We start from the raw sequence: 22,158 nt of genomic DNA, 5'->3' as shown, positions 1-22,158 counted from the left end.
ACAAATCTCAAATTGTGTAGTACAGGCAAATAATTAAATAAAGGGTCTTGTCCCAAACATTATGGAGGGCACTGTAGTTATAAATAAGGTGTATGGTATGCTTGCTTTCATCAGTCGGAGCATTAAGTATCAGAGTCCGTAATTTATCAAGGTGATAATTTCCTGGAATTTGATGGTATTTCCTGAAATTTTCAAAAATGCTTCCTGAGTGCTATTTGTTGGTGTTGTTTTTCGTGGGCACACATTACCAACACAAAGAACAAAGATCTATCTGCCATATCTGCCTGCTTCTAGCTCACTTGTACAGTGTTATGCAAGGCAACTTTCGTTGTCTGTTTTTACAACCTGCCCTCATGTGTCTCAGTCTCTGCTCTCTCTCCCTCCCACTCCCTCCCTCTCTCTCTCTCTCTCTCTTGCTCTCTCCCTCCCTCTCTCTCTCTGTCTCTTTGTCTCTCCCTCCCTCCCCCTCTGTCTGTCTACCCTCTCATTCTCTCTCTCTGCCTCCCTCTCTCTCTCCCTCCCTCCCTCTCCCTCCCTCTCTCCAACTTTCTCCCCCCCCTTTCCCCACCTCCCCCCCTCCCCCCCCCTCTTATTCCCTCGCTCCCCCTCTCCTCTCTCGCTCCCCTCCCTCCCTCCCCCTTTCTCTCTCCCACTCTCCACCCCCTCTCCCTCCCCTCTCTCCACCCCTCCCTCTCGGCCCCTTGAGCCCACCCACTGTTCTATAAAATCAAGGCCATTCCCAATGTAACTGCAATCCCACTGCCCACTGGTAACTTTTCACCACTCGGCTTATCCAGAATTCTACCACTGCCTGAAAAATAATCAAAGGTTCAACTTCCACTGAGAAAGAGAATTCCAAAGACTCATTGTTATACGAGAATTTTTCTGAACAGTCTGTGAACCGGTAGCGCTATATTTAGAACCCATAGCGCCGCAGCTGACTGCTCTTTGTTTAAATTCCCACTGACAGCGCTCTGTTTAAACCTTTGAGCGCCAAACCAGCAGTCCTGTGTGTATTACCTTTACACCCCTTTGCGGGCCAGATGCGGAAATTTTCCGAAATGATACCATTTCCCTAAAATTACCCGAAGACAACCAGAATTTCCCGCATTTCGGGTAATTTCCTTCAACGTGGAAACACTGCCCGATTCATTCATGCTGACCAAGTTGGCATTCTGGGCTAGTTTAATGAGTTGGGACTTTATGTTGTAGCTGTACAAGATATTGGTAAGGCCACATTTGGAGTACAGGTGCACAACCTTTTATCCGAAAGCCTTGGGACCAGACACTTTTCGTAATTCAGAATTTTTCGGTTTTCGGAATGGAAGATTTTTAGCGTAGATTTTAACGGCTGGCTCAGTGGTAGAGTGCTCGGCTCGTATCCGTAAGGTCGCGAGTTTGCGCCTCGATCCCGGCAGTTACTCGATCGCTAGTTTGAGTCTTCAATGTAGGTTTTTCTTGCAGAATAGGAGAGAATAGGGAGGGTTAGGCTGGGATCATTCTCTGCGAGATGATCTTAGTGCGGGAGACAAGTGTAGGAGAGGTGTACTGAGTGTGTGGGCAGAACTGTGCCCACCATTCTCAAAAGCCGCTGTGTCTTCCTGTCCCTCCAACTCCAGAGGAATCCGCTCCCCGATGGGCCGCTACGGCGACAAGTGGCAGTTCGCCCACAGCCCGAGCTGCGCCCCCTCATCCGCAACCCGGGTTCCTCTGGAGTTGGAGCGGGGCTGGGCTAGAGTTGTTGCTGGCTGTGAGTCTCTGGGATCTCCGTGCTTGCAGTGGGCCTGGGGGTCGGTGTCCCGATGAGGGGGCGCAGCTCGGGCTGTGGGCGAACTGCCACTTGTCGCTGTAGCGGCACATCGGGGAGCGGCTTCTGGTGGTCCTGACGTCTCTCAGCTCTTGTCCAGGGGGATGGCCGGAGACGTCAGGACCAACAGGAACCCGCTCCCCGATGCGCCGCTACAGCGACAAGTGGCAGTTCGCCCACAGCCCGAGCTGCGCCCCCTCATCCGCAACCCGGGTTCCTCTGGAGTTGGAGCGGGGCTGGGCTAGAGTTGCTGCTGGCTGTGAGTCTATGGGATCTCCGTGCTTGCAGTCGGTGTCCCGTTGGTCCTGACGTCTCCGGTCACCCCCCTGGACTGGAGCTGAGACTGGGAACTGTACCGCCCTTGCCCCCTCCCTCTGCAACTGCAAACAACCCCACAGTTCCCAGTCTCAGCTCCTGTACAGGGGGGTGGCCGGAGACGTCACAGCCCGAGCCATCAGCTTCTGTCCCTACGGGGACAGCGGAGAGCGTGTTCCTCTGGAATTGGAACGGGGCTGGGCTGCTGCTGGCTGTGGGTCTCTGGGTTCTCCGTGCTTGCAGTGGGCCTGGGGGTCGGTGTCCCGTTGGTCCTGACGTCTCCGGTGACTGGCACTGGCTCCGACGTGAAGACAGTGCAAAGCCCCCGCGCCGGTGCAATGCGCGGGGAGCTGGAGAGGGGAGGGAAGGGGTCACACACATGGCCGGGAAGCAGAGGGGTGTAGGTGGGGTGAAACTGAAGGGAGCGACAATTTGCTGCTGCCTGCCCGCTGAGTTAAAAAAGTTCCCACGCAAGACTCACGATACACTGTGTATCGTGAGTCTACCGTGGGAACTTTTTAACCTCAGCGGGCAGGCAGCAGCAGATTGTCAATTATTAACCCTCCCGCGCAATATACCCTCACCTTCTCTTTTATGAATGGGGCTTTAGTTCCCCTTTCTTCGAGGACCGACCGGAGGTTCCGCTGTCACCTCTGCAGGCCGCCCTCGGTGAACGTTTTCAAGGACCTTTTTTCAAGGACTGAAAAAATGTCGCTATTTGGAGGTTTTCGTTATTTGGATCTTCGGATAAAAGGTTGTGCACCTGTACTATGTACAGTTTTGGTCACTGCTATAGGAAGGATGTCATTAAACTGAGAACGATGCAAAAATATTCACAAAGATGTTACTGGGTCTGGAGGATTTGAGTTAGAAAGAAAGGCTGGATAGATTGGGTCTTATTTCCCAGGGCAATAGAGATATATAACATCATGGGGAGCATAGATAACGTGAATAGTCACACCCTGCTCCCCAAAGTAAGAGAGTCTAAACCTAAAAGGCACCTAAAGCCTAAGGTGAGAAGGGAAATATTTAATAGGTACCCGAGACTGAACTGTTTCACACAGACGTTAGTGTGTACCTTGAACAAGTGGCTGAGGAAGTGTTAGTGATGGGTACAGTTAGAATGCTTAAGATATATTTCGACTGGTACATGGATAAGGATTGGAGGCATAGTACCAGGCGCAGGCCTGAAGTGGGACTATCTTGTTGAGGCAGATTATTCGACATGGATGATTGGGACAAAGGACCTGTTTGCACACTGAAAAGAAACAAAAAACAAAACTGCTGGGACCCGGATGAATTTTTTAATTGTTGCTGGCCACCAATGCGGTTCCAGATTACTGGATCGCAGCAAATGTACTGTTGTTCAAAAACAAAGCCAGGTAATTACAGGACAGTGAGTCTAACATTTGTAGTATGAATTATTGGAAAGTTCTGAGATACAGGATGAATCTGTGCTTGGAAAGATGGGAATTGATCAGGGACAGTCCACATGGCTATTGCAATACATGGAGGGCAGTGCTGTAGATGAGACTACATAGGCTTCAGTGAGGCCTTTGACAGGATTATTCATCGAAGGCTATTCCAAAAGGTTAGAGCCATATACTCTGATGCATGTAGGTAATTTGTATGGAAAATTAACTTGGAAATAGGATACAGATTGTGGTGGTCAGGTTTGCTTTCATGATTTGAACATATTTGGATAAGAATGTATGAGATATGATGAATAAGATGATAGAAAAACTGATGCTGTATATAAATAGTGTGGCCAACTTTCAAGGTTAGAGAACAATATTGATCGGTTGGTAAGGTGGACATTGGGTGCTGGACTCTGGGAGGTCAAGTCATGGTATGACATGCCATGAATGTATATTGAAGAACACGGGAACCTTGCTCTACACGCCCATAGAGTTGTAGTGTCATAGAGCGACACAGCATGAAGACTGCCCAAGTTGTCCATGCTAATCAATTTGGCATTTTGGGCTCATTCTATTTGCCCATATTCTAAACCATTTCTATCCATACATTCATTCGAGTATCTTTTGAAAGCCGTAATTAATTTGCTTCTATATCTTTCTCTGACCGCTCTTTTCAGATGCAGACTACTATGAGTGGGGAAAGTTGCCCCTAAAGTCCCTCTTGAATATCTGCTCTGGTTTTACAATCCTCTTAAGTTGGGAAAAATACTTGAGTGTTCACTTTAACTCTGCCCCTCATGATCTTGTATGCTTCAGCAAGGTCACCCTCAGCCTCCTATATTCCAAAACTAAATCACAATCTCTCCCGCAAGTCGCAGTAGAATCCTAGTGAATCTCTTCTGTAACTTTTCCAAATGAATGACATCCTTCCAATAGCTGGGAAAACAGAACTGCGCACAGATCTCCAACCATAGTCTCACCAATGACTTGTACATCTGCATGATGATGTCCCATCTGTTGCATTCAATACCCTTCCAAATAAAGACAAGAGTTAAAAGTATTTAATTGTCATATTACCGACAAGGACAAGAAAGAATAACATTCTTTCTTGCAGCAGCAATAGGTCTGTAAACACAATACGCATAGGTAATATATAAACAAAATACAAAAAAATAATAATGGGAATACTAGTGCAAAAAACCCAAGGCAAACACAGGCAGTTCATATTTGAGGTCTGCTTGTAATGATCAAGAGCCTGATAGTTATTGGGAAAAGGGTATTCTTCAACTTGGTGGTCATGGTTTTCAGACTCCTACCATACGATGGTAGGAGTGAAATGAGAGTGTGGCTAGAGTGATTTTGCACATAGAGATTGGCTACTTTTTGAAGTAGCACCTCAATAGACAATAGGTGCAGGAGTAGGCCATTTGGCCCTTTGATCCAGCACCACCATTCACTGTGATCATGGCTGATTATCCCCAATCAGTACCCCTGCCTTCTCCCCATGTCCCTTGGCTCCGCTTTGTTTAAGAGCTCTATCTATCTCTCTTTAAAGTATCCAGTGAATTGTCCTCCACGGCCTTCTGTGGCAGGGAATTCCATAGATTCACAACTCTCTGGGTGAAAAAGTTTTTCCTCATCTGCGTTCTAAATGGCCTACCCCTTATTCTTAAACTGTGGCCCTGTGACTCCCCCAACATCGGGAACATGTTTCCTGCCTCTAACATGTCCAATCCCTTAATAATCTTATATGTTTCAATAAGATCCCATCTCATCCTAAATTCCAGAGTATACAAGCCCAGTAGCTCCATTCTTTCAACACTCTTCTCTAGATCCCTTCGATGGTTTGGAGATCAGTAATTGAGACCTCAACATTTCTTGTACACTGGGCAGTTTCTGCTCTGTACTCTTCTTACTTCCTGGGTGTTTAAGTTGCCAAACCACACAGTGATGCAACCAGTCAGTACACTCACTACCTTCACCTGTGGATGTTCAAGAGTATTTGTTGACATACTGAATCTCATCAATATTCTAAGGAAATAGAGGGCACAGTGCTAGATTAACTCAGCAGGTTAACCAACATCTGTGGAGAACATTGATAGGTGACGTTTCGAGGGGACACTCTTCTTCAGACAGAAATAGATGCATTGATAGATAGACCTTCAGAGATATGAACACCCAAGCTTGAAATAGTTGACTCTCCAGTGCCAACCCACCTTTAAAGACTTGTTTGTGATCCTCAGGTTTCCCCTTCTAAAGTCAACAATCAGCTCTTTGTCCTTGCTAATGTTGGACACCATTCCATCAGATTTTCAATCTCCCTGACAATACCTCATTTTGTCCTAACCAGAGCCTCAATGGTTTTTGTCCACAAGGTTTTTGCTCTTCTCTCTAACACAAACACTTTGCCCCTGTACTCTTGCTATAAATAAACTTGACCACTTTAGCTGTGCACGTTTCTGGCTCGTGCCTCCAAAATTGGCGTTGCCCCAATTTAGGAATTAACTTTGGGCCGTTCCTATCCTACTTCATAACCACTTAAAAACCTATTTGTTTTTGTCACTGGTCCCAATTTCACCACCATTGATGATTTAGTCACTTGCCCGATCTCTTTCCCTAAGAGGAGATCCAGGGTTGTACTCTATCTAAAAGCATGAATGGATAAGGTGGTGAAGGCGGCATATGGAACAAAGGCCTTCAGGAGTTTGGCATAGAAAATAAGAGCATGGAAGTTATGGTGCTCAGGAAGAACAGGAAGTTGTCTGGCTCACCATGCCTGTGCCAATTATGATGCCAATTGAAACCGCACAACTGCCTGCACGTGTTTCTCTCCATTCTTCGTATGTTCATACTGTCTGACTAAATGCTTCTTGAATGTTTCCAACATGCAATTTTATAAAGCATTGATTAGGTTGCAGTAGATGTACAGTGTGCAGTTGTAATTGCCACACTGTAAAAAGGACATGACTGCACTGGACATGTGCAGTGTAGACTTGTCACGATATTGTTGTGAGGGGAATCTGGGGAGGCTGTTTTCCTCCTTGCAGCAAAGGAGGTTCAGTGGCAATAAGATAGACATTGAGAAATTTGACCCCACACTGGTAGCATTTGAATACATTGGCTTTGGGTGAGTGTGAGGAAGATATGTGGGGGGTGGGCTGGATCATGAACAACGACAAGGTGGAGTACAGGAAAGAAATAGAAAGCCTAGTTACAATGTATGAGGACACCAACCTCCCCTTCAATGGCAACACATTGAAAGAGCAGTGATCGACTTTGGGAAGTGTGGTGGTGTAGGTGCCCCAATCAGCATCAATGGTGCCGAGGTAGAAATGGTTGAGAATTCAATTCAATTCAACTTTATTGTCATTGCACAGATACAAGTATAGGTACAACGAAATGCAGTTTAGCGTCTGGTCATAGTCATAGTGCAAGATGGGAATTAAAAAAAATACAGAACAAGCATACATTAGAGTAAGAAGAGTACTGTTTAACAATGTGGATGGAGAGACCAAAGATATCTAGCGACGGGACTCCGAGTTCAGCAATGTAAGTGTGTTGTTGAAAAAGCTGTTCCTCATCCTGCTAGTTCGAGACCTGAGGCTCCTGTACCGCCTCCCTGATGGGAGGAGGGCAAACAGTCCATGGTTAGGGTGAGAGGGGTCCTTGATGATCTTCCTGGCCCGTCTCAGACACCGTTTTCAGTGGAGGGCATCCATGGCAGGGAGCGGGGCACCGATGATGTACTGAGCGGTTTTCACGACCCGTTGTAGTGCCTTCCTGTCCGCTGCGGTGCAACTGCTGTACCATACCATGAAGCAGGTGGTCAGGGTGCTTTCGATGGTACAGTGGTCAAAGTTGGTCAGGATCTGGGGGGACAGGTGGGCTTTCTTGAGCTTCCTCAGGAAGTAAAGGCGCTGCTGCGCCTTTTTGATCATTTTGGTGGTATTGAGGGACCAGGACAGATCCTCCGAGATGTGTACCCCGATGAATTTGTAGTTGGATACGCGCTCCACCTCAGTCCCGTTTATATGGATGGGGGTATGTCTGCCCCCTCTGATCTTCCTGAAGTCAACAATCATTTCCTTCGTCTTCTTGGAGTTGAGGACGAGGTTATTGTTGGCACACCAGGCTGCCAGGTGCTGGACCTCATCCCTGTAGGCTGACTCGTCGTTGTCACTGATCAGCCCTACCACCGTGGTGTCGTCGGCAAACTTAACGATGGCGTTGGAGCCATACTTAGGGATGCAGTCATGGGTGAACAGGGAGTAGAGGAGAGGGCTGAGCACACAGCCCTGTGGCACGCGGTGTTCAGTGTTATCGTGGAGCAGGTGAGGTTGTTGACCCTAACAGACTGTGGTCTGTTGGTGAGGAAATCCAGTGTCCAGTTGCAGAGGGAGGTGGAGATGCCAAGTCCGCTGAGTTTGGTGATCAAGCTAGCGGGGTTGACAGTGTTAAAGGCAAAGCTGAAATCAATGAACAGCATCCTGATGTAGGTGTTATTGCTGTCCAGGTGGGTCAGGGCAGAGTGTAGGGCCGCCGATATGGCGTCCTCTGTAGACCTGTTGGTTCGGTAGGCAAACTGATGGGGGTCCAGTGTGGGTGGGAGGCTGGCTTTGAGGTGAGCCAAGATCAGCCGCTCAAAGCACTTCAGTTCAATGTCGTAAATATTACCAAAGATACATTGTGGACTAAGCACATTGAAAGGACAGCCAAGAAACCACACTGACTCCTCGACTTCTTTAGGAAACTAAAATAATTTATCATTTCTACATTGACTCTCACAAAACTTGAAAACTCACTCCAACTGTCTCAGGAACAGCCTCTGTTAATAGGCTTCTGAACAGTCCTCTCATCAGTTAGGGTGCATGCAGTCTTGACTCTCTACCTATTTCACTGCTAACATTGGACTTTTTGTCTGGAATTTTACACAATAACGCTGAAAACTATATTCTGCATCCCATATTTCACTATCATTTGTACTTGAGTTTAGTTTGATTGTATTCATGTACATTATCTGATTTGATTGAATAGCATGCAAACAAAAGCTTGTATATTCCGTATACAAGAGTAATAAGCATAAACCTATTGAGCAGAACATAGAAGGGTACAGCGCCGGAGCCAGCCCTTCATTCCACGGCCTCTATGCTGAACAGGATGCCAAGATAAATCAATCTCATCTGCTTGCAGTTGATCCACATATCTCCATTCCATGCATACCCTTGTGCCTATCTGAAAGTGTCGTAAAGACCAGTATCGTATCTGGCTCCACTGCCATTCCTGGCAGCACATTCCAGACCCCCCACCACCCTACGTGTCTAAAAAGTAACGCCCTGCATGTCTCCTTTAAATGTTCTCCCGCTCATCTCAAGATTTTTGGATATAGTTTTTGATATTTCCATCCTGGGAAATATGTTCTGACTGCCTACCCTATCTACGCCCCTTATCGTTTAATATACTTTTGCAGAGATCCAGGATCATGGCCATCCGGGGTAGTGGGAGGGATGGTTCACCATTTGCCTGCTTACCTGTCTCATCCCAGTAGTTTTTTTTGCTCTAATTTTAATCCATTTTACACTGTCTCGTGTCTCATTTGAGTTCTCTACCTCGGACTGCTGCGCATATGCAAGGCCGAGATGTGGTGATTTTTTTTGTACTCGAAGAGAAGATTTAAGGATTGAGAAGAATGGGGATAAAGCATGATTGTTCTAAATGAGTTGAATGGACTTCACTATTATTTCTTTTGTATTGATGGTAAATTTTGTAGTATATTTTCTTCCAGAAGGTGGCAGTTCGAAAGCCAAACGAGCAAAGTACTCAAGCCATAAGCAGAGGGTGATAGTAATGCTGTACAACAGAGTGTGTGACATTGTCGCCAACATGGCCGAACTGCTGGAGATACAGCTCCTCACTGACACTACAATCCTTCAGGTAATCATCAACTCAACACCACCTTGTCTAGCATTTGTACTACTCGTTTATAGTCTTTTCTGTTCCTCTGCTCTAACTCCAAGTTTACAGATGACACCACCGTAGTGGGTCAGGTTACAAATAAATGATGAGATTGAGTATCGGATGGAGATAAAGACCTGAGTAACTTGATGGCAAGACAACTCCCCCTCTCTCAATGTCAGAAAAACAAAGGAGCTAGTATCGACTTCAGGAAGTGGATTAAAATACATGATCCAAAGTGATTGAGAGCTTCAAGGTGTGAATATCACTGACAATTTGTCCTGGTCCAAACACATTGATGCTATAGCCAAGAAAGCACACCAACACATCTACATCATTGGGAAGCTGAGGATTTTCCACATGTCTCCAATAACTCTTAGCAATTTCTGTAGATGCACCATAGCAAGCATCCTATTGGAATGCATCACAGCTTGGTATGGTAATCGATCTGCTCAAGACCGCAAGATATTACAGAGTTGTGAACAACATCTCACAAAAACCAACTCCTCCCCTACATCAACTCCACCTGCACTTCATGCTACCTCAGGAAAACAGCCACTTAAGGACTACTCGTACCTGATCATTCTTCCTCCTCCTCAACCATTTTACAGAAGATACAGAGGCTTGAAATTGCGTACCAACATATTCAAGAACATCTTCCCCACTGTTACCACACTTGAATGAACCTCTCGGAAACTAAGGCAGTAGTCCTGACCTCCCAACCTACCTCATTACAATGCTATTCTCTGTACTTCCTCTGTAGCTGTAACATTATATTGTTTAGTTTTCTCTTTTGCACTACCTGATGTAGGATCTAACTGGACATTGAGGTGTTTCGACATATACTTCAAGTATGATTTGCCTGGATGACACAAAACAAAAGTTTTTCACTGTATCTTGATTTACATAATAATAAACCGATGCCATTACCTAACCTACTCCATCTGCCCATTGCCCACATACTCCTCCCACTGGATCTCTTTCATCCCTACTCGCCCCTCCCCTCCCCTCCCTTTATTGTTTCCATCTGCCACCACCTCTCATTCACTTTCATTCTTCACCTTTTCTTATCAGATTCCAGAATCTGCAGCCTTTGGTGTTTATTATGGTCACGTGTACTGCAATTCAGTGAAAAGCTATTGTTTGTGTGCTTACCAGCCAAATCACACTATACATGAGTACACTCAAGCCCATCACAAGCACAACAGGTGGTGCAGAGAAAAAAATCCCAGAAAGCAGAATATAGTGTTACAGCATTGTAGCATTACAATTACAGAGACAGTCCAAAATCTGCAATGAGGTAGGTTGGGATGACATCATATGTAGCTTATGGGAGGAACGTTCAGTATTGTGATATCAATGGGGAAGCAGCTGCTCCTGAGTCCGGTGGTGCGTACTTTCGGCTTTTGTATCTTCTGCCCAAGTGGAGAAGAGGGAATGACCAGGTGTAAATGGTCCTTGATGTGTACGCTGCTTTCCTGAGGCAGTGTGAAGCAAAGATCACAGAAGGATGCTCCAGTATTTTTGGTGTGAAGTGTAGGTGGAGTCGATGGTGAGGAGTCTGTTCTGTGCCACAGACTGGACTACATCTACAACTTTCTGCAATTTCTTGTGGCCTTGGGAAGAGCTGCCGCTCTTCTCCCTTTTTTTGCCCATTTCTACATCCATGCCAACACATTACCTTCAATTCCATCAGCTCTTGTATCCAGGTCTTCAGAACCATAATCATACAGCATGGCCCTCTGAACACCACAGCTATGCTGACCTTTTTGCCCAACTACTCTGCTTGGAAGCTGAACAGCAGCCGGGAAAGATTTAATAGGAACCTTTTTACCCAAAGGCTGGTAGTTATTTGGAATGTGCTGCTGGAGGACGTAGTTGAAGCAGATACTATTGATGTTTAAGAGACATTTGCACAGGTACATGGAATAGAATAGGTTTAGAGGGCTATATTCCATGGCTATGGCAGGTGGGACTAGTGTGGATGTGGCATGTTGGTCGGCGTGGGCAGGTTGCGCCTGTTTGCACACTATATGACTCTAGCAACGAGAGATTTAAAAGATAAAGGAGTGTTTTGAAATGCTGAGGCAGCCCAGAGGCCTGATCGCTGAGGGCATTTAAAAATGAAATGAATACATTTTTGAACGATTGGGAAATTGAGGGCTCTGGAGAACTGACATAAAGCGGGATGAGGCTGGGACATTGAGGGATGAGTGGCCCTTCCTCTTGTGCTCTCACCATTTCCCCTTCACAGAGCTCCTTTACACTTTGATTTTTCTTAATAGTGGAATTCAATAATTTTCCTGGATAGATGTTTGGCTAGGTGGGCTTCACTTACCTGCTTCTCCTTTTCTCATCTTGCAGATAGAGATGTCACGCTGGCAGTTTGTTTAATCCTCTGACACTTCTCCAGATTCTCAGAATAACTGAATGAACATTCTCGGTAGTCACTTATATTTGGGATCCTAGGATGTGAGCCAACTGGACCAGGGACTTAATCATTAGTTTGCTAAAATACAATTCTCTAATGGCAGTGATGACATTTTCTTCCTCACTAGCATTATTCAGAACTAAGGGGATGTTCAAAGCACCTTCTATCATCAAGACTAATGCAAAATATCTGTTGTCCTCTTGTTTTGTTTTCTATCTTGTTAGTGTGCCTCTCCTTTGTTTCAATATTCTTCTTGCTCATCCATGGTACTTGATGTGGGGACTGACTGGAATTTCAGGAAAACAGGCAGCAAAAAATGAAGGAACAAGATGGAAAATTGGCTTCATGGAAGGAAACAGGGGGTGAAGGTGGTTTTCAGACTGGAGGCCAGTGACTAGTGGTATGCCGCGGGGTTCAGTGCAGGGTCCGTTACTGTTTGTCATCTACATCAATGATTTGGATGAGAACATACAAGGCAAGATTAGCAAGTTTGCTGATGATATAAAAGTGGGTGGTTTTGTAAATAGTGAAGATGGTTGTGAACAATTGGAGCAGGATCTTGATCGATTGGCCAGGTGGGCTGAGGAATGGTTGATGGAATTTAATACAAAGAAATGTGAGGTGTTGCATTTTGGAAAGTTTAACATGGGCAGGACCAGACACAGTGAATGGTAGGGTTCAGGGTAGTGTTGTAGAGCAGAGGAATCCAGGAGTGCAGGTACATAGGTCATGAAGGTGGAGTCGCAGGTAGATCGGGTGGTCAAAGGGGTGTTTGGCACATTGGCCTTTATCAGTCAGAGTATTGAGTATAGAAGTTGGAAGGTCATGTTGCAGTTCTTACAAGACGTTAGTGAGGCTATATTTAGAGTATTGTGTTCAGGTCTGGGTTCCGTGTCATAGGAAAGATGTTGTCAAGCCGGAAAGAGTACGGAGAAGATTTACAAGGGTGTTGCCAAGACTTGAGGGTCTGAATTATAGGCAGAGGTTGAGTAGGCTGGGTCTCTATTCCTTGTAGCACAAGAGGATGAGGTGTGATCTTCTAGAGGTATATAAGATCATGAGAGGAATAGATGGGGTAGATGCACAGTCTCTTCCCCAGAGAAGGTGAATCGAGGACCAGAGGACGGGTTTAAGGTGAAGGGGAAAAGATTTAATAGGAATCTGAGAGGTAACATTTTCACATAAAGGACGGTGGGTGTATGGAACAAGCTGCCAGAGGAGGAAGTTGAGGCAGGGACTATTCCAACATTTAAGAAGCCAAGCACCTGGATAGGACAGGTTTGGAGGGATATGGACCAAATGCTGGAAGGTGGAAATAGTGTAGCTGGGACATGTTGGCCGGTGTGGGTAAGTTGGGCCAAATGGCCTGTTTCCACGCTGTATCACTGTATGACTATAACTGCAGATACTGGTTTATAAAATAAGGTACAAAGTGCTGGAGTCAGGAAGCATCTCTGGACAACATGGATAATGACATGTTCAAGAAGGAACTGCAGATGCTGGAAAATCGAAGGTAGACAAAAATGCTAGAGAAACTCAGCGGATGCGGCAACATCTATGGAGCGACGGAAATGGGCAACGTTTCGGGCTGAAACCCTTCTTCAGACTGATGCAGGGTGTGGGGGTGGGTGGTGGGGCGGGAAGAAGAAAGGAAGAGGAGGAGCCAGAGGGCTGATGGAGAGCTGAGAAGCGGAGGAGACAACAAGGGCTACCGGAAATTGGTGGTGTCAATGTTCAGGCCACTGGGCTGCAGACTGCCCACGCAGAGTATGAGGTGCTGCCCCTCCATTTTCCAGTGGTCCTCACTCTGGCAATGGAGGAGGCCCAGGACAGAGAGGTCGGATTCGGAATGGGAGGGGGAGTTGAGGTGCTGCACCACAGGGAGAGCAGGTTGGTTATTGCGGACCGAGCGTAGGTGTTCGGCGAAACGATCGCCAAGCCTACGCTTGGTCTCACCGATGTAGATCAGCTGACATCTAGAGCAGCGGATGTAATAGATGAGGTTGGAGGAGGTGCAGATGAACCTCTGTCGCACCTGGAACGACTGCTTGGGTCCTTGAATGGAGTCGAGGGGGGAGGTAAAGCGACAAGTGTAGCATCTCTTGCGGTTGCAAGGGAGAGTGCCCGGGGAGGGGGTGGTGTGGGTGGGAACGGAAGAATTGACCAGGGAGTTACGGAGGGAGCGGGAAGGGAGGGAAGATGTGGCGAGCAGTGGGGTCACGTTGGAGGACTATTTGTTGTATGTGACGGCTAGTGGGAGGTGAGGACTAGGGGACTCTGTCCTTGTTCCGAGTGGGGGGATGGGGAGAGAGAGCAGTGTTGCGGGGTGTTGAAGAGACCCTGGTGAGAGCCTCATCTATGGTAAGGGAGGGTATCCCCCCTTTCCCTGAAGAATGAGGACATTTCCGATGCCCTAGTGTGGAACACGTCATCCTGGGAGCAGATGCTGCGTAGACGGAGGAATTGGGAGTAGGGGGTGGAGTCCTTACAGGAAGCAGGGTGAGAAGAAGTGTAATCTAGATAACCATGGGAGTCAGTGGGTTTATAGTGGATGTCGGTCAGAAGTCTATCACCTGCGATGGAGATAGTGAGGTCAAGAAATGGTAGGGAAGTGTCGGAAATGGTCCAGGTGTATTTGAGTGCCGGATGGAAATTAGTGGTGAAGTTGATGAAGTTAGTGAGTTGTGTGCGGGTGCAGGAGGTAGCACCAATGTAATTGTTAATGTAACGGAGGTAGAGGTCGGGGATGGGGCCCTGGTATGTCTCGAACAAGGATTGTTCGATGTACCCTACAAAGAGGCAGGCATAGCTGGGGCCCATGAGTGTGCCCATAGCTATGCCTTGTATTTGCAGGAAATGGGAGGAGTCAAACGAAAAGTTAGTACGGGTAAGGGCCAGCTCCGCAAGGCAGAGGAGAGTATCAGTGGACGGGGATTGGAGGGGGCTTTGAGACCCTCCTGGAGGTGTAGAGTCACTGGACGTCCATGGTGAAGAGAGGGGATGGGGGCCTAGAGAATGGAATGCCCGGAGACGACGGAGAGTGTCTGAGGTGACTTGAACATAGGTCAGGAGGGATTTAATCAGGGGGGGATAGGATGGAGTCGAGGTATGTGGAAATACGTTCGGTAGGTCACGAACAGGCAGAAACAATGGGTCTACCAGGACAGTCAAGTTTGTGGATTTTGGGGAGAAGGTAAAATCGGGCCGTGTGGGGCTGGGGAACGATGAGGTTTGAAGCTGGGGGGGGGGTTCCATTCAATGTAAATAAGGGTCCGATGCGAAACGTCACTTATCCATGTTCTCCAGAGATGCTGCCTGACCCGCTGAGTTACTCCAGCACTCTGAACCGTCGCCTATCCATGTTCTCCACAGATGCTGCCTGACCCACTGAGTTACTCCAGTACTCTGTGAAACGTCACCTATCCATGTTCTCCACAGATGCTGCCTGACCCACTGAGTTACTCCAGGACCTTGTGACTTGTTCAACAAAAAATAATATTGTGCCAATGATTAGCTGGGTTCACCCAGTGATAGAAATTGTTGTTTGCTGTGTCCTTTGCGATCATTGTGCATGTCTCCCAGAGGAAGTGTATTAACGGCATACTTTTCTCTTGATTAGGTTTCCTCTATGGGGATCACACCGTTTTTTGTGGAAAACGTCAGTGAGTTGCAGTTATGCGGTATCAAGCTAGTGACGGCTGTAAGTTCAGTTACTGGAAATATTTCTTCTTCATTTGTGGGATGTGGGCGTTACTGATTGCCATGCTAAATGTTCTTGAGAGTTATGGAAATGGTACCAATTCAGTTGGTTGGAGTATATAGACAATAGGTGCTGGAGTAGGCCATTCAGCCCCTCAAGCCAGCACTGCCATTCAATGTGATCATGGCTGATTTGAACCCATAAAGGAATGGCAATAGATTTGCAAGTCCAGATTGTTGACGATTCGGCTGTATTTGAAGTTGGTGGTGCTCTGATAGGACCTTGGTAATAAGAGGTCTTGTTTAAGAGATGTATTTGACCGTGGAATCCTCCTATCTCACATTTAGAAGTGTCCCCCCCCCCCCCCCCCCCCCCCCCCCCCCACTTGTCTGACCTTCCCTTTACCTTCCAAGAGTCTCTAACAATCAACCTTCGCACGTCTCCGTGCAATGCCATCATAATTAGTGACTTTTATGGACTAGTCCTATCTTTTTCCCTACCTGTCTTAAAAGTAGTAGAATTATTTATCACAGATTCTAAAGTGCTGCTTCATTGAGATCAGTCATTGTCCCAGCCTCATTTCCCAAGAGAAGGTCCAGTGTGTGCCCCTTGTCTCATAGAGCCATCTCCATATTGCTTGAGAAAACTTTCCTGGCCACACTTTGCAAATTCTGTCCCATCCCTTAGCACTATGGCAATCCCAGTAAATGTTATCAAAGTTAAAATCACATGATATTACAGCACCTTTCTGCAATCTCCCTATATATTTGATCCAATTAGAATTGCAGTGGTTTGCTGTGGAATCCTGATGTAGCCACCCCTACAGTGCCCTCCATAATGTTTGGGACGAAGACCCATCATTTATTTCTTTGCCTCTGTACTCCACAATTTGAGATTTGTAATAGTAAAAAATCACATGTGGTTAAAGTGCACATTGTCAGGTTTTAATGAGGGCCATTTTTATACATTTTGGTTTCACCGTGTAGAAATTACAGCAGTGTTTATACATAGTCCCCCCATTTCAGGACTCCATAATGTTTGGGACACAGCAATGTCATGTAAATGAAAGTAGTCATGTTTAATATTTTGTTGCATATCCTTTGCATGTAATGACTGCTTGAAGTCTGTGATACATGGACATCGCCAGTTGCTGGGTGTCTTCTCTGGTGATGCTCTGCCAGGCCTGTATTGCAGCCATCTTTAGCTTATGCTTGTTTTGGGGGCTAGCCCCCTTCAATTTTCTCTTTAGCATATAAAAGGCATGCTCAAGGCAGGTTCAGATCGGGTGATTGACTTGGCCACTCATGAATTGACCATGTTTTAGCTTTGAAAAACTCCTTTGTTGCTTCAGCTGTATGCTTGGGATCATTGTCTTGCTGTAGAATGAACCGCCACCCAATGAGTTTTGAGATATTTGTTTGAACTTGAGAAGATAGGATGTGTCTATATATTTCTGAATTCATTATACTACTACCATCAGCAGTTGTATCATCAATGCAGAAAAGTGAGCCAGTACCTTCAGCAGCCACATATGCCCAGGCCATAACACCCCCACCACTGTGTTTCACAGATGAGGTGGTATGCTTTGGATCTTGGGCAGTTCCTTCTCTCCTCCATACTTTGCTCTTGCCATCACTCTGATATGTTAATCTTTGTCTCAACTCTCCACAAGACGTTTATCCAGAACTGTGCTTGCTCTTTTAAGTACTTTTAAGTTGCATTCCAACTAAGACCCGGACATAGTTCAACAACAAGCCCTGGTTCACTGCAGAACTCAGACATCTCTGACGATCTAAAGAGGAGGCCTACAGGAGCGGGGATGCAGACCTCTACAGGCAGGCCAAGTACAAGCTGAGAAGAGGAATCAGAGCTGCCAAGGAAAGATACTCTGAGAAGTTGAGGAGCAAGTTCTCAGCTAGTGACGCTTCTTCAGTTTGGAAGGGCTTGCAAGAAATTACCAGCTACAAGAAGAAAGCCCCCCGCTCTTTGGACAATCGTCAGCTGACCAACGACCTGAATGAGTTTTACTGTTTGAAAATCAGAAACGTAACCCTGGTAGCCCCTCCCCAACCAACACAGCCAGACCCCAGAATGGACCCTGCACCCTCTCCTTCCCATTCACCACTTCACACCTACTTAAGGCATGTCTCCAGTATGAAAAGATCATTTCCCACCCCAACCAACAGCCTGACCTCAGTCTGCAAAGACTGTGCCTTTCTCCACCCACCCCCCTCCAATCACCACTTCACACCCAATCACCCACACCCTCTGTGCTGCACAACATAACTTATCCAATATCAACAATAAAAATAGAGGTAGAGGCTTTTCAGAGGACAAAAGTGCCAGGAATCCCCAGGACCTGACAATGTTTCCCCCTCTACTCTTAAGCTCTGTGTCAAACAACTGGCACCGGTCTATACAGACATTTTTAACCAGTCCCTGCAAACATGTACTGTTCCTGTCTGCTTCAAAGTCTCCACTATTGTCCCTGTACCCAAAAAGACAAGGATTACTTGTTTTAATGACCACAGGCATGTCACACTGACCTCTGTAGTCATGAAGACACTCGAAAGGCTTGTGCTGGCCAAGCTGAAAAATATCACAAACCTCTGCAGTTTGCATATTGGGCCAATAGATCTGTGAATGATGCAGTCAACCTGGGCCTGCACTTCATCCTACAGCACCTAGACCGCCAGGGGACCTATGCGAGGATCCTGTTTGTTGATTTTAGCTCTGCATTCAACACCATTGTGCCAGAGCTACTACACTCCAAACTTTCCGAGTTGACTGTGCCTGAACCCCTCTGGTCAGTGGATCACCAACTTCCTGACAGACAGGAAGCAGCATGTGAGGCTGGGAAAGCACATCTCGGACCCGCAAATGCTCAGCATAGGAGCACTGCAAGGCTGCGTACTCTCTCATCTCCTCTACTCTCTCCACACCAATGACTGCACCTCCACAGACACCTCTGTCAAGCTTCTCAAGTTTGCAGACAACACAACCCTGATTGGACTGATCCAGGATGGGGAGGAATCTGCCTACAGACAGGAAGTGTCACAGCTGGCGTCCTGGTGCCGTAGCAACAACCTAGAGCTCAATGCTCTTAAGACAATGAAATTGATTGTAGACTTTAGGAGAGCTCCCCCTCCCCTCACCATCAACAACACCACATCTGTGGAGTCTTTTAAGTTCCTGGGAACCAACATCTCCAAGGACCTTAAGTGGGGGGGCTACCACCGACTCCCCAGTCAAAAAGGCACAACAGAGGATGTACTTCCTACGGCAGCTGAGGAAGCACAATCTGCCAGAGGCAATGATGGTCCAATTCTATACGGCCGTCGTAGACTCTGTCCTCACCTTCTCCATCATGGTCTGGTTTGGCTCAGCCACCAAACACGACACCCGGAGGCTGCAGCGAATCGTCCGATCAGCAGAGAAGGTTATTGACTGCAACCTTCCCTCCATTGATGAACTGTACACTGCAAGGGCCAGGAAGCGAGCGGGCAAGATCATCTCTGACCCCTCTCACCCCGGCCACAAACTCATTGAATCACTTCCCTCTGGAAGGCGACTCCGGATTGTCAAAGCTGCCACAGCCAGACATAAAAACAGTTTTTATCCACGAGTAGTTGCTCTACTCAATAACCAAAAATCTGTAGCCTCCCTTTGATCTGGTATTTTATTGGTTCACATGCTTGATCAATGGTGTTTTATCATTAATGTTTTATTATTATTAATGTTTAGTGTTTTCTGAGTCATTCGTAACTGTCACTATGTCATGTTGTTACTTGTGGGCGGAGCACCAAGGCAAATTCCTTGTATGTGAATACTTGGCCAATAAACTTACTTACTTACTGGCAAACTGTTACCTGGCCATCCTATTCAGGCAAGTGCAGCTAACCAGTGGTTTGCATCTTGCAGTGTAGCCTCTGTATTTCTGTTCATTGACAAATCCACACCTGACTCCTGAAGAGTGTTTCTGATCTGCCAGACAGGTGTTTGGGGATTTTTCTTTATTATAGAGAGAATTCTTCTGTCATCAGCTGTGGAGGTCTTCCTTGGCCTGCCAGTCCCTTTGCGATTAGAAAGCTCACCAGTGCTCTCTTTCTTCTTAATGATATTCCAAACAGTTGATTTTGGTAAGCCTAAGGTTTGACTGATGTCTCGAACAGTTTTATTCTTGTTTCCCAGTGTCATAATGGCTTCTTTGACTTTCATTGCCACAACTTTGGTCCTCATGTTGATAAACAGCAGTAAAAGTTTCCAAAGGTGATGGAAAGACTGGAGGAAAGACTAGGTGCTGAGAGCTCTCTTATACCTGCATTAAGGAGGCAATTAAACACACGTGAGCAATTACAAACACCTGTGAAGCCATGTGTCCCAAACATTATGGTGCCCTGAAACGGGGGGACTATGTATAAACACAGCTGTAATTTCTACATGGTGAAACCAAAATGTGTAAAAATGACCTTCAATAAAATATGACAATGTGCACTTTAACCACATGTGATTTTTTACTATTACAAATCTCAAATTGTGGAGTACAGAGGCAAAGAAATAAATGATGGATCTTTGTCCCAAATATTATGGAGGGCACTGTATGTGTTTGACATGTGCTTCCCTAATAAATTATTCTCTTGCTCGCATCAAAGGAACTTAAATGGGATTGATGGCACTGCTTTGCCATCGATGTGTATGCGGTGGACACAGACTACTATGAGACTCATGGTAGTCCTTGTTGAGAATTTTTAGGATCCCCCTAAATAGGGAGAACTTTCAACAGATGGATTAAATCATGCCTTTCAGCCAGAGTCCCCAGACCTCATCATCACCAGACTAACTGATGGTGTTATGCTCTACTGGAAATGAATATTAACTGTGATCTAGTGTATAGTTTTGTGTGAACTAGATTCACCACCAAGTAACTAACTTTGAAACGCATGCTTATATGCACTTGGGGTTGACGGTGCAGCTGTGTAGGTCGCTGAGGTTACCTTGTAGCCCTACTGCACTGATTTGACTTTCAATGGTTTCTTGGTAAAACATCATTGATCAGTTGTAGGATACTGTTTTGGCAGGTGTTTTCTAGGTATGAGAAGCACCGACAGTTGATACTGGAAGAGATGTTTGCCTCACTTGCAAAACTCCCAACAAGTAAGAGGAGTTTACGAAATTTCAGGTAACAATTAATTCTTGTTACTACAGTCATAGTCATAGAGCTGTACAATATGGGAACAGGCCCTTGGTTCGCCTCGTCCATGCTGACAAAGTTGTCATTCTTGTCTTGTTCCATTTGCTTGCATTTGGCTGGAATCCTATACATCTGTGCAGATATCTTTTAAAAGTCATGTTCTTAAGTTCTAGGAGCAGAATACTGCCATTTGGCCCATCAAGTCTACTCCACCATTCACCCATGGCTGATATATCTTTTCCTCTCAACCCCATTCTCCTGACTTTGCCCCATAACCCCAAACACCCTTACTAATACAAAATCTCTCAATCTCCACCTTAAAATATCCATTGACTTGGTCTCCACAGCTGTCTGTGGTAATGAATTCCAATGAACACCCTCTGACTAAATAAATTCCTTCTCATCTCCTTTCTAAAGGTATATCCTTTTATTCTGAGACTATGGCCTCTAGTGAAAACATTCTCTCCACATTCACTCTATCCAGGTCATTAACTATTTGTTTCAATGAGGTGTCCTCTCATCCTTCAAAACTCCAGCGTGTACAGGCCCAGTTCCTTCAAACGTTCATCATATGTTAACCCACTCGTTCCCGTGATCAATCTCGTAAACGTCCACTGGACCCTCTCCAATGCCAGCACATCCTTCCTCAGATATGGTGTCTAAAATTACTCAGGGTTCACACTATGGGGTTCATAGTACTCCAAATGTGGTCTGACCAATGCCTTTTGTATTGTAGTTCTCTCTAAATAAATGCTAGCATTACATTTGCCTTCCTTATTACCAATTTGACTTGCAAATTAACTTTTTAGAAATCCTGCACCCTCAAGCCACGGGCAGCCAACTAGACAAAAGTCCCCTTAATTACCATTCTCTGCCTTCTGCCATCCAGCCAGCCTGCTATCCATGCTAGTATCTTTCCATGTGCTCTCATCTTACTTAGCATCCTTGCAGCGGCACCTTTATCAAAGGCCTTCTGAAAATGCTGGCAAACCACTTCCACTGACTCTTCTTTGTCTGTCATATATAGAGTCAGAGTAAATACAGTGTGGAAACATGTCCCAGCTACACTCGTCCCACCTGCCTGCGTTTGGTCCATATCCCTCCAAACCTGTCCTATCCATGTACCTGTCTTATCCATGTACCTGTCTAACTGTTAAGTCCCTGCCTTAACTGCCTCTTCTGGCAACTTGTTCCATACACCCACCACCATTTGTGTGAAAAAGTTACCCTTCAGACTCTTATTAAATCTTTTCCCCCTTCACCATAAACCTATGTCCTCTGGTCCTCGATTCTCCTACTCTGGACAAGAGACTCTGTGCATCTACCCAATCTATTCCTCTCATG

The 22,158-nt window shown here is 46.0% G+C and overlaps 1 protein-coding gene across 4 annotated transcripts in view; it reads left to right on the top strand.

Annotated features, from left to right (window-relative positions):
* nipblb (NIPBL cohesin loading factor b) overlaps positions 1-22,158 on the top strand; it is a 333,312-nt gene that overhangs the window by 192,541 nt on the left and 118,613 nt on the right. For 3 of the 4 annotated variants that reach the window (XM_055631095.1, XM_055631096.1, XM_055631093.1), the window contains 3 exons: positions 9,323-9,471; positions 15,543-15,623; positions 20,702-20,802. In XM_055631095.1, coding sequence (XP_055487070.1) covers positions 9,323-9,471; positions 15,543-15,623; positions 20,702-20,802 — 331 coding nt within the window. The remainder of the gene's footprint in view (positions 1-9,322; positions 9,472-15,542; positions 15,624-20,701; positions 20,803-22,158) is intronic. The other variant, XM_055631094.1, reaches the window with a different exon arrangement.

This window comes from Leucoraja erinacea, unplaced genomic scaffold (genome assembly GCF_028641065.1).
Source record: "Leucoraja erinacea ecotype New England unplaced genomic scaffold, Leri_hhj_1 Leri_64S, whole genome shotgun sequence".
Lineage (NCBI taxonomy): Eukaryota > Metazoa > Chordata > Chondrichthyes > Rajiformes > Rajidae > Leucoraja > Leucoraja erinaceus.
Note: the sequence above shows the minus strand (reverse complement) of the source record. Positions and strands in the feature narration are given on the sequence as shown.